Genomic DNA, 13,462 nt, shown 5'->3' on the forward strand with positions numbered 1-13,462 from the left:
TTTGAATATAAACATCAATTTATTTTGTGTCTTGGTAAGCTTGAATCAAAAAGTGAGATATAAGACACCTCAAAGCCTGGAACTACACACCAAATGAAGCTATTAATAAAGCAAACAGAAATTTCCAACACTCAAGAATTAATTTAACCAAACTATGTCCTTGGCAGTAATCTAACCCAGTATGCACAAAACCTTTTGCAGCTACTGAACAGAGCACCATCCTAGGCTACCTGCACTTTTACTGTGGGGCACTCCTTTGGTGGTGTTGGTTCCTAAACCTGCTCAGATTTAACTAGACTGCAGGATGCCCTGTCAAAGGCAGTCAATAGGCAAATTGCCCAGGGCCCAAAGTCATACTCAATTCACTGATCACCAGGCTTAATCAGAACTGTTCTCTATACAAACTGTCTACTTCAGGAAGCACAGCCAATTAGGCAAAAAATTAAGGTCAGGATGTTAAGACATTTCATAAGCTTCCTCAGAACACAGGATAGAGGAGTCAAATACAGAGCCCCGAGACACCTCTACAGGATGGTTAATGAGCAAGCAAAGAAACAAGAAGGCCTTCAGTCTTCTAGAAACCAGGAGTGTACCAACATTAGCAAAGTAATATGCAGTCTTTCTATTCTTTCTTGAGATTTGAGACTCAGACTCAGTAGAAGGATTTTACACAGGTGCAAAGGTGAGAAGGTTAAACAAGATGAGCAGCTTTCAGCTAAGTTTGGAGCAATGTGAGAGGAATCACAGACTCACAGAATATCTCAAGTTGGAAGGGACCTGGAAGGATCAATACGAAAACAGCATAAAGCATTGCCTCAGTTATCGACCTGACCCACAACTGAGTAAACTCCACATGTTTAAAAAGCTTCTAATCAGTCTAAGTTTATTAAAATATTACAAAAGATGATGAGGTATACATTTGTGGTATACAAAAATCACACAAGATTTTTTAATTTGAAGGTCTTTGTGTTTGATTTCTTGTATTTGTCCATAAAATTCTGGAAGTCAGAAGTGACAGGCAGAATGCCAATATGAAAAGTAACACATGTTGAAGAGTTATACTTACATTTTTTGCCGTCATGTCAGGCAGTATTGCTTTATACTTCATAAAGCCATAAGATATCCCTTTTCATCTTCACAGAATCTTTAAAATGAACATCCTGTAAGAAAGTTAATGAAATATCTTAGTTGAAAGCCAAGCTTTTGATAAAATAATTACCACAATATTCATGTTTTGCAGATACTAAAAATATACATTGCTTGGAACAGGCAGAGATGAAATCCTATATATAAAGGCCCAACTTACATCAAGGCCTAGCTACATTATTGTGCTAGTAAACCATGTTATATCATTACTAAAGTTTTGTAATTAAAACCATGCAATCTTTTGCATCTAATGCAGATTGGCTTTAAAAATTGAAGTGAATTACTTCTCTCCACTGTCTCTTTAGCCACCAACAACAGAGAAAGCTTTTAATGAACTGTATACATACAGAAAACATTCAGAATTTTTAGGAAACGCACAAGAAAAAAAACAATTCAGCTCTACCTCATCTTTTAAATATTTTCATGCTTTTAAATTAAACTTGTGTAGTTAGAATTATAATATTAGAATTCCAGGAAAAGACAAAAATTTTGGTATACGAAAAAATACTTTAAAGTGACTTATTTTCTAAATGAAAGCTTCCACAAGTCTAACAGAAAACAGAAGAAAAGTTACAAATCAACACAGTCAGCACAAACCATTTTAAAGATAGAATTTACTTGACAAAAAGTTTAAGTACCGTGAAAGTACTTTCTAAGTACTACTAGCAGTTAAAAAATGGACTATAAAAGACATTTGAATTGCATTTGGATGAATAAGAGAGAGAGAACTGCTCACACTTTCAAGTGTGGAAATAAATTCAGTAAAATTAGGAAAACACATCAGCTACTTATCAAATAAGACTCATGACCATTTACAGCAGAACTCACCAGCTACAAAAGCAGGGTGCAATTCATGACATTTCCTCTGTATTTTAACCTATGTGAAGTCTGAGAATGGCCAATGTCTTCATGTCTTCAGGAAGGTGCCAGGGATTGTTTCAGTAGTGTGTGTAACTAATGAGGAACTCTACCATCACATCCCATCACTGCTTTAGTAGTTTTGGACAACCCAGGGGAATTTTAAATTCTAGGCTGTTTCTATACAATTCTTGGTTTATTCTGATATCATATCAATTAAACTGTTAGAGGAAAACCATTTTATTCAACTTAGAGATGTCCTCCACTTCCTGTTGACTGAGTTGTACTTACCTTCCTTTATTGCCATATTAAGCCATAATTAAACAGTTACTCCAGCATGTGAACACCACACAATTCTACTAAGACATTCTCCTGTGAAAACTTGTACATTTTAGTTTCACCACAAAACATCCAAGAAAATAATAAGAATTTTTCTCTGGCTTCAGAGAAGATACTACTAAGAGGTATCTATTCCCATCCTGGGGAAAGGGGCTACTGGATCTGGTAGTAATCTTGAAACCTGAAGTCGTAACAGCTACAGAGGTCATGGCCAAGAGCAAATACTGAATCCTTGCAATGCATCTGAAAATTATGATCTTTGTGCCTGTTCTTTTTCCACATTTCTCACCCTTCCAGATGAACTCTCCAAATACATCATCTGGAGCTCTGGCCAAAATTCATATTGTAGTCTGACCTCCCTCTCTTTCTTTAAGAGGCTTTACAAGTAATTTACTGAAATAAAATGTAGTTAAGAACACATTTGCTAAGCAGTTGTAACTCATTTACACATAAGCAAACTAGGTTCATCTTTGACAAGTTATTTGCTGTCAAGCTTAGTGATCCAGAAGGTTTTGTCCATAAACTATTACAGTCCTTTGCCACAATGTTCTTCAGCCAGTATGAACAGTTGGTATTCTTCCAGCTTTATGAACACATTTTGTCAAGCCCGAGAAGCTAGACTTTGTGACCCCACCATCTGCCATGACCTCTTGTCAGGTTCAGACAAAAGAACTGACACAGATGGCCTCAAAATGGAGATTCTCTTCATCCCCAATTGCTGCATGTGCTTGCACCACACAAATAGAAAAAGATAAAACTCAACCTTTTTTGTTCTTTAGCTGGTTTCTACTGAAATGAAGCTGCATAAAGACAGGTTCAGAGCCCAGAGCACATGAGACACAAAGACTGCTGTATTTGAACTACCTTTGTCCCTTCACAAGCTAAGCCTTGGTTTATAACCCACTCCCATAATTTTGCCTTTTGGTCACATATTATACAGTACAAGGAGCCAACCAAACTGTCTCACTTTGTAAACTCTGAGTTGCAGCTTCTTCTAGAACATATTTCCTAATCACTTATGCCACTGACATTAAAAAGACAGTTTGAGCATTAAATTTACAAAAGCCCAAGTAATCAAGCTCTAGCTACAGCAAAACAGTCCAGGAGTTTTATTTGTACCTATTCTCGCTACAAGTTAAAAGCCAGATCTATTCTAAAGTTTTGGTGATACTGAAGCTGAATTCCAGTGCAACAAACAGTGCAAAACAGGAAACAGTTACCTGCAGAATAACATTACATTCCTTCTTATGTTCATTTTCTATCTATTGTCCAAAGTTTTATTTTTAAATCACCCCTCTAAGACAACATAAGTCTGTTCTCTGCTTTACCAAACTTATCCTGGTTTTTCTTCTAAAATTTTTTTAGTACTTAAAATCACACCTTCACATAGATCAACACCATGCAAAGATCCTCCTCAGTGCCAGAGGCCAGTTCCCAACAGAAAGTGTCATTTATTTAAGTATTACATCAATACTAAACATCTACAAATGAAGACAACTAGTGGAACAATTACCTAAATTGTTATGATGAAAAGTCTTTATGGAATGCATGGAAAAAAAAAAAAAACATATTTTAGTATACTAGAATGATTTTCATCATCACTAAGGAGTGCTTTTTTTTCATTTACTTGGTAAACAGTATTGCGAAGTGAAAATTATTGCAGGTAAGTGGGTCAGCTAAGACGAAAGTGTGATCAGTTTCAAGACATAGAAACCTGTATAACACCAGCCTTTCCACAAGAAAGTAATTTATACTCTTCATACCCCTCTCCATAGTACTAAATTTCAAGCTATGGTATTACAAGACTGATTTCAGAAGACAGCAGTAACAAAAAAGACTCCTTATTAATCTGTACAGGCTCAGTTTTAAACCACTAATTTATGCAGAGCATCTACATGGCTTAGACCACCTGTTACACATATGCTGCTTCAGTGTGTCTCAGTTTTCAGACCAGTAAAATTTCAAAATTATGAAGTACTTATCAGAAATCCACCTGTTCCCAGGAAGTGTTTCTCCATCTTGTTCCTAAAACCATTTCAATATCTAACTCCTTTTAGAATAAACTGAGATTAAAAAACCACAATTTTAGTGAAAATACCTGTATGTACTAGTCAGAATAATTTCCCGGTATCCCACAAAACAGAAATACAACTTTCTTATCAAATTTCTGACATTTAAATTACAGATTTTGCATCCCTCTGAGCAGATTCCATTGATTTGTCAACTTTTTTCCTGAGTCTTCTTCAGATGATTTAGTCCTAGTTTTATCCTTTATGTACGTAGACAAGAAATTAACTTAGCCTGTACACTCCAGAGACAGGAATACGATATAACATCCAGCTTGTCACTCAATGAAGCTCTTCAAAAAAGCCAACCAAGGTGTTTATTCAACAAGTCACACACACAGGATGGAAAATACATCACCACCTTCAGCTATCACACAGTAATTTTTATTTTGAATATAACGTTAGAAAGTAGCTCTAAGGAAGCATTTGAAAGGAACTCCCACCATGATGTGTATGATGAAGGTCTGGCAGGTATAACAACTTATTTTTCCAGCTTTTACTGTTAGCAATTGTATGCCTTCAAAAAAGTCCTAGTAGATAAGAGACAAGGTGATTAGAGAGACTGAACAAAGGAAATCTAAGTGACTTGATCACTGGATGATATTATGAGTTTTTAACAAAATAAAATAATTTGAGAAGAGTAGTCAGTTTAAAAGTGTCATTGTTTAATCACCTTTACTTGACTTAAAAGGCTGCAGCCTATGAAACCAAAGCACAGAAGTTCTCCCAACTGTATGACACAAAAAGGAAACGAGGATGACTGCTTTGAACTGAGATGGAAACGAAAGATAAAACCACGTGAACCTAATTTGAAAGTGAAGATCTCATCTGGAAGTTATGATTGAGCAAAATGCCAGTGTATCATCAGAAAAAATTAACTGACACCTCCTGGCAACAGCAGTTACTATGACTCAAGTTTACACAGTACAAAAAACCAGGAAAAACAGATGAGGCCTTTGTGCAAGTTCAATGAGTATAAACTGTAGCACTTCAACTCCGTAAGGGAGAATCACCAACCTGTGTGGTTTGCTAAAAGCATGTCAGGAAAAATGTCCCCTTAAGGACTTCATGTAGCAAATACTGAGGCAACATTATTGGATCCCATTCAGTACTCTCGGACTCGATCCCAAATGCTACATTCCCATTACTCCCACTGTTTGCTGTATTTACTCTCACTGTTGTACTTATTATATGACTATCAATGTACATATTATATGACTATACCTGTTGTACATACATATATGTACATATGTACATATATAGCAAAAGCACTATTGATGGAGGCTACTGAATATCCTGAATCCCAGGGATGAAGACAGGTCTGAATGAGAAGAACACATGACAAGGGCAGAAAATCCAAAGCTGGATCCAAACTCTCTCCTAGCTGAAAGTCCTCAAAATCTCCATTCACTTAACTGCACTGCTGACCCTCAAGTTCTGCTGCTTGTCCAGTCCTGACAGTGCTGAGACCCCAGTTCCAGCAACCTGGAACTGGATACTCCTTCCCTCAAGGGACTCAGTTTCTTAGGCATGTTCTTAGACACACTCAATGCCAGTACCAGCACTAAACTACACGTCTAAGAATAGGAGCAGCACTCATGGCTTATTTCAAAATCAGTGAGGTGAAGTATGTCTCTTATTGTCCAAATAAGGAGAACTTTACATTAAATGTGGAATAATTCCCAAGCACTTGAACCTTTGCAGGCTCTTTTAATTCCCCAAACCAGCTTACTGTCATTCAAGATGAAGTACGTAGGGCCTGACATCAGAACAGCGGGTAACATTCATGCAGCACTTACAGCGTGATCAAAATGTCTTTTTGAGTTTTATAGACAACTTTCATCACTACCAAGATTAATTTAGAATTAACAGAAATTTAGCTGCAGGTTTTTTCAAGCAGACAATCTATTCTATAAGCTCATTTTTTGTTCTCTCACTAGGCTTCTGGCCCATAGCTGACTACTATACCGGGCACAACCTTGGGAGTCTGCTGCCGCCGTGGAAAGAGGCAGGCACAACTTCCTTTCAGAGGAAACAGCACACTGTATTTTCACAAACACATTTTTGCCTTAAGAAATTTCATTTTCACAATGGATTGACATTTGAAAAAAATATAGTGATCTATGTGATGACTGCAAAATACCTTGGTAAGATGGTTTCTGGGCATTGCCAATAATATACTGGCTCCTCTTTCAATTAAGCTCAACTGAAAAAAGCATCTTTTTGACCACTGAGACTTCACACCAGCTTCTTGCTACCACCAGCTCATACACTGCATGGCACATCAGAGAATGCTCTAGATATTAATCTGGTTTTGTAAGTTTTAATTTTGATATTTTAAAATTTCCAGAATTATCACTGCATTGACAATATACGGAAAAGTTTAACTACACTGCTGAGATATACTTTTGTCTACACCTCACAGCTGGAAGGATCTCAACATCCAATGAACTGAAAATAATTTTACATTTGCATTTAATTAAAGATCACCAAGTTATAGTGTGACAAAAAACTTGATGATGAAGACTTGGTAGATATTTCTTCAATTTTCCTTATAGTTTGCTAGAAGCTTTGCTCTACTTTAAAGCCATTATTTAACTCTACTCTTGCATGGATTGAAGATTATGACAGTATTCACCAAAGGCTAACGGTTACAAAAAAATTCATACTTCTTTAATTATAATTTGGTACAAAGGCAAAAAGGGATTTTTTTGGTGATTCACAAGCTCACAAATACTGATTACAGCACACAAAATTACCTGAAGGGCACAATTCCATGAAATATATTGCACTGCTCTGAGATCCCACCCCTGCCAAGACTGCTAAAAGGGATCTTCCACTTTTATCCATTTCTTCCACTCCTTCCCCATGCTGCATGCTCTCAACAGCTCCCATTCCTACCTCATCCCCCCAGCGAGCCAGTTCAGTTCTAATACCGTCGGAATTCCAACAGTGGGGCTGAAAGGGGGTAGAAGAAAGTTTTCCATATGCTGCAACCCACTTGCAGCTCCAGGGGACACCCAGGCCTGTGCACAGGACAGGACTAACCCTCAGATTTGACCCACTGATTGACCAGGTCAGTCTGGTTTCCAGAACCACACCATGATTCCATTTCTGAAAAAAAGCATTTATGATCCCTCAAAATTTACTTATGGATTGAAATGTCACAAAAAGTTGGATATGGTTTGTTTATACGAAGACTACTGCATGCTTTTGAAGAGTTCACCGGGGTGTGTGCATGCTTCAAAACTCCATTAGGAAGGGGATATTTTTGTCTCCAGATCATAGCTTCCTCAACTTCTTATACAGCAAGAAGCAGGATGAATAATTTGCCTTTGACAGAGAGCGGAAGCCTTCTGTTACCAAATCAATACAAAGCTTGAAATTTTATCAGTTGTATACATGAATTTATTGATCTAAAAAAAGTTTGAATGTATTTGCAATTGTAAGCTGAATTTTAAATAAACTGAAGTTTACAATAATTTGATTGCACCTTTAAGAGAACAGAAATATATTTCTCACATTTCTCAAATCTCAAGGTCAAGTTTATAACAAAAGGAAGTTACCTAACTCCTTCCTTCCAAGAAATGGAGAGCCCATGCACACATAGGTTTCTTATGTCACTCTGAGGACATAAGCTTACTTTCACTTGCAGTTTCTAATCTCATCCATAATTACTGGTCATGTTACCACCATAATTCTTGGATGACCATTAGAGTTCACAAGTGATTTATAGCATGTCAATGCATTGCCATTCACAAGCCTTAATGAGCAACTACTGATACATTGGCTTTAAGATTTTAGTTCCCACAAATGTCATTATAATACCTGCTACCAAGTTGAAGAATTCTTCTATACAACTGGAAGTTCACAGCCTTAAAGACAAGTGTGTACCTGTTGCAACCTGCTAATTTCTTACTGACTTTTTCTTTTTTTTTTCCCCTGAAATTTGCAATAACAAAACAGTAAATGAAAATGGTCCCTTATTCACACAGAACACATTTGCTAACACCACCCATAGGTAAATGGATTATGAATTCCTATCAAATTAACCTTCCCATACACCCAGCCAGATGTTATAGTCACCTGACAGAGGTTAGTGAGGGACTCAGTTGAAAAGTACTAAAGAGGTTGTAAGCCACAACTGAATCATTTGCTATTCCCACCCAAACCAACACAAATCTGGCAGCAACAGGAACCTGATGAAACAGGAGAAACCTGCCTTGCTAAACAGAGGAGCATGTCCTAGGCTCCACAGGAAAATATAAATTAAGCTGCAAGACCAGAATTACATTCACAAATGGATTTTGGTCTATAGATGTTAACAAAACTTCTGTGTTTTGGATACAGGCATTCCATTCACTGTTAGGAAAGAATCAAGGAATAGAAGTACAGTCTCAGCTACTATCACTGCTTTCTCTGACCACTGTTTGTGTAAAACCTGGTGGTCAGGGCACATCCCACTGACTGAAAATACAGAAAACCACGCAAAACAACGTCGCCTTTATAAAGCGGCTTATTTCTACAGGTTATGTTAATTAACAGCAGATTTAGAAGTTTGGTGAAAAACCTGGCTGTAAACCAGGAAGATCCCAGTGCTGTGACAATTCTGGATAATGCCTTCAAATATACCTCTAAAGGAGCCCCTTCTAGAATTCATGCTTAAGTGATTTGGGAAGCTAACAAAAATCAAGTTGTCTTCTCTTTCAGACATTATCATCAAGTCAGAAAGAATGAAACTCTGCCAACACCTGAATTGCTGCAGTTCATAACCAAGCATACTAACAAAAGCAAACACTCATCTTTTCCCAGCTTGGTTCTAGGCTCCATAGTGACAGCCAATACTGGACGTGAACTGGCTAAAGCATTATTTTGCAACCAAGTCAGTGCTGCAAAAATCTAGAAGTTACTTCAGGTTTCAGTAAAGACAAACATCCTCAAAAATGGCTTCACAGTAGGCTGTGGATTTTGCAAACCATGTTCTGAAAGGCAAAGAGTTTCTTCAACAGTACTAAGTGAATAGCTGGATCAAGAATTATTTCCAAACATCATCCCCTTTCATTTACTGTTCTGTATTTCACTAGAAGTATGATATTCTAAAAAACTGTGCTTTTGTTACAATTCTATTTATGTATATGACAATATATTAACATAGATAATGGTCTTGCAAACTGAACTATTGTAGGCCTGCAGTTTGATTTGCTTAGATTGATTTTTATGCTATAAATATTGAAAAGCATAGAAGTAAAGTTGAACAGTCGGTAACAACCTTTACTGGAAACTATCACTGCACACAGGAAATCAGACCAAGGAGCAAAGGAGTTCCTTTAATGAAATGATGAAAGTAAGATCACTTACTACTGCCTCAAATTCTTGCAAAAGAGTCATAGTCTACAAATCAAATAATGGGGGGAAAAAGAATCCATTTCATTCTAGTACTGGATGTTACAAAACACACATGAAGAATCAATCCAGGAAGCTGTTATAAAACTGTAACTCCCTACCACACCTGCACCTTTTACAATATTTCCTTGCATATCCCTGGGTTCTCAGATCCTGCCACAGGCATTTGTGCTCTCAGCTCCAACATGGTATGTGCACTATCACCACCCCAAGACATCGGGATTGTTTTTCATCTAATACCTAAAGTTTTGTGACAAACCCATCTGATTCCAGTGGTTCCTTGGCTTTATACACAAAAAAATCCACAAGTGTAATTCCTTGCACTAGACCAGACAGGTAATTTTCCCTATTTTAAGATTTACTGTTGATTCATTAGGAGTCATGTACAGTGAATGCAACTGGAAAGGTAGCAGAGAAAGTCTTACATCATTACACCCAAAAAATGAAAAAGCAAACAATTTAAGAAATTATCACCTATTAAAGACAGCCCTAAGAACATTATTTTAAGGTAGCACATTAAAAGAAATGAATTCCAAGAACTAAATTAGACTGGCTATAGCTAGAACTCATTTTACTCTATATTACGATGCAGAAATTTAAATATTACTGTCTACACAGTATGGGCTGCAGCAGCTTCCCTCCCATATCATGCAAGTCACTATTCTTATATTCCCTTTAGAGATTCACACTCTGCTTTCAAAGACGCAGTGACAAGGTCTGCACATCTAAACCGAGTAACATCATAAACCCTTGAAGAGGATGTAAAGCTGGAATTTTGGTCCCTATTTCTTCACTAAACCTATAACACGTTTAGGCAAAGCTACTGAAACATCTTTACTGGGAGGGTACTCACAACTGTTCAAGAAGTGTGTCCAGATGCACCAGAGGTCTCTACAGTGGTGTCCAACATGGACAAGAGTAGACAGAGATAAAAGAATTCTCCTGTACTACTGACATCCCCTGCAAAACAGCACTGCTGCTGCCCAGCTGGATTGTTTGGCCTAAGCCTTTTACACTGGAGAACTGCTGCCAAGATGCTGTTCTGAAAACTGAACCTGATCACTTTGTAAAGTGAGGCTGCCAGTCAGAACCCTCTGAGCAATAAAGAGCATTCCTCTCACTGGTGTGTTTTCTGTAAAATTAATTACATTAAGATCCTACAAGTCAAATGGATTCTTTTTGCTATGCTGCAATAGTGATTTTTGTTCAAAGATGAAGTGGTTAAAAGAAAGCCAAATAATTTGACAGTAATATAAGATCACTCTTAAATTCACCCATGAGACAATCTTATTAATATTGAATAATTTTCACTTTTTCCCCTAATATAGAACTAAATCATTTGACCTGTTACTCTGTCCTCTTCTAGAGGCACTAGACACACTTCACAGTAAGAAACTTTTCAAAGTAGAACTTGACCTTTTTTTTTCTCTTGACCACCTCTCCTGCCAAGTCTTTTCTTTTCTATAATGCAAGCTTCTCCTTAGTCTTCCAGGTTTTTTCAAAGTTCTATATTTAACACCCTACACGTTACTTTGAACAGAAGTTCCTGAAATTCAGTACTTCACTGCATAAAAACCATCTCTGAGTATACACAACATTGGCATAAATGTGGGCTGTGAAACACAGTTCTGCATTTGCCCGGTAACACTGGTCCTCTCAGTCTTTGTCCCACTTATACAGATCCTTTTTTGTGTATGACAGGATATAGTATAATCAAAAGAACTGAAGTTAATTTGGGAAGAGTAAAGAAATCAGGAAAAGTTATTAATTTCTCTTTTAACAACATCCATTTTTACCAGCATAACATTATTTTTGAATCAAAGATTGTATCAAGTTGCAATTTGTTACAACACCATACGACCTCCAACATTTTACTATCTTCTCTCAACATAATCAAGCTACATTCGTGATAGTAGTTGGAAAAAAAGTCACTGTGACCAATATTAATGAAGAGTCATAAAAATAATTAAACTGCTTTTAGAATTATGAAAATTGACTAAGAAGTAATTTGTAAAAATTTTTTACCCAGCATGCTATATCATATCAATTAAAACTATTCATTTTCTCTGACAAATCAAGAATTTACAGAGAAAATGAAACCCAAAGTCCTTTCTCCAGAAGAGAACAGCACAAGCTGTGATACACTGCTCGGCATCCCCACTTTACTCAATGAGGGAACACGTTCTCATTTGCGGTTTTCTTCCACATTTCAAGGATGTTTGCTTATTCCATATTTTCCTCCTATTGTTTGTATCCTCAGCTCCAACAAACGGTGTTTACACTGGGTTCACCTCTGCCGCTGAGCCCTTTACAGCTGGAAGCCCGGGCAGGCCTGTAACTCCCAGGAAGCGGCAGGCAGGGAAGTTTTGTTGTTGTTGTGCCGGACTGACCCTCTCCCGATAAGACCCGCGGGTCAGAACCGCCCCGACACGAAGTTCAAGCACCACCGAGCAGGGCCGGGAGCTCGGGCGGTGCCTTCCCGCTCCGGGGCCGGGGCCGGGCCACCGCTCGCTCCGCAACCCGCACAGCCCCGGCGCGGCCCAGCCCCGCCGCGCCAGCGCTCCCCACAATGGAGGAGGCGCCCCGGCTGTCACCGTCGCCCGGGCCCGCCCGCAGGTGTCGGGCACCGGCTCCCGCCCGCCCAGGGCGCCCGCCCGGCGTGAGGCACCGAGGAGGACGAGGGGAGAGGGGGGCGAGACCGCGCTGCCCGGCGGCACCGGGGAGGGGGCGGCAGGGGCGGCGGGACCGCTCTGACTGGGGCACAGGGGCCGCTGATCGCTCAAGAAAGGCGCTGCCCTTCCCCCCTCACAGCCCCCCAAACCCGCTCCCAGCTCACCCGCAGGCCCGGCCACGGACGAAAGGTAAGGCGGGCGGCGGCGCGGGCCGGGCCCAGACAGCGGCGCTGAGGCGACGAGACGGCGACGGTCCCTTGGCAGCCGCCGCGGCAAGGAGCGATCCAGCCGCGCCGCGCCAACGACGCCTCTCGGCCGGGCCGGCGCCGCGCACCCGCCGCTGGCGAGGAGGCCCCGGAGCCAGGACCCCCCGGCGGCCCCCGGTGCGTGGCGGCAGCAGCGCCCGCAGCGCCCCCGGCCCGGCCCGGCCCCGCCGCCCCCCCGCGCCCGCCCCGCGCCGAGCGCTGCCCGGTCCTGCTCCCCCGCACAAGCTTGGCGGCGTCTGCCGGCCGGGAGCACCCATTGGCCGCCGCGCCGCGTGACGCCAGGCGCCCTCCCCGCGCCATTGGCTCGGGCGCGTGTGTGTACACACACCGCACGCCAATCCGCGGGGCCGCAGCCAGGGGGGCGGGGCGGAAGGGCGTGGCCGGCCGGGACCAGCGGCCACCGCCTTTCCCTCGCGGCTCGCGCCGGCCGCTGTCAGGGCTCAGGGCCGCGGGTTCGAGCCCCGCGACAGCTCTAGGCGGCCGCACCTGTCCCAGTGGTGCCCAGGTGCTGCCGGGTGGTACGAAGTGTATAAATATACAACTGTATAAATATTTATAGGCCTGTATTTACACAAAGCGCACGGCGCCGCGCTGGCTGCGGCCGCCGGCCGTGCCGCTTATCTGCGAGGCGCGGGCGGGGCTGCGTGTCGGGATGCAAAGTTCAGTCCCGCCGCGGGCTCGGCGCCGCGGGCGCTGCCGAACGTCCGGCCCC

The 13,462-nt window shown here is 40.9% G+C and overlaps 1 protein-coding gene across 4 annotated transcripts in view; it reads right to left on the minus strand.

Moving 5' to 3' along the window:
- Positions 1-12,899, minus strand: part of TFDP2 (transcription factor Dp-2) — a 57,900-nt gene extending 45,001 nt beyond the window's left edge. For all 4 annotated transcript variants that reach the window (XM_082288178.1, XM_082288177.1, XM_082288179.1 and 1 more), the window contains exons 1-2: positions 12,649-12,899; positions 1,067-1,160 (exon numbers count right to left, since the gene is read on the minus strand). In XM_082288178.1, the coding sequence (XP_082144304.1) occupies positions 1,067-1,108 (42 nt within the window). In that variant the 5' untranslated portion in view covers positions 1,109-1,160; positions 12,649-12,899. The remainder of the gene's footprint in view (positions 1-1,066; positions 1,161-12,648) is intronic.
- Positions 12,900-13,462: the final 563 nt, after the last annotated feature.

Source organism: Coloeus monedula (assembly GCF_965178545.1).
Source record: "Coloeus monedula genome assembly, chromosome: 10".
NCBI lineage: Eukaryota > Metazoa > Chordata > Aves > Passeriformes > Corvidae > Coloeus > Coloeus monedula.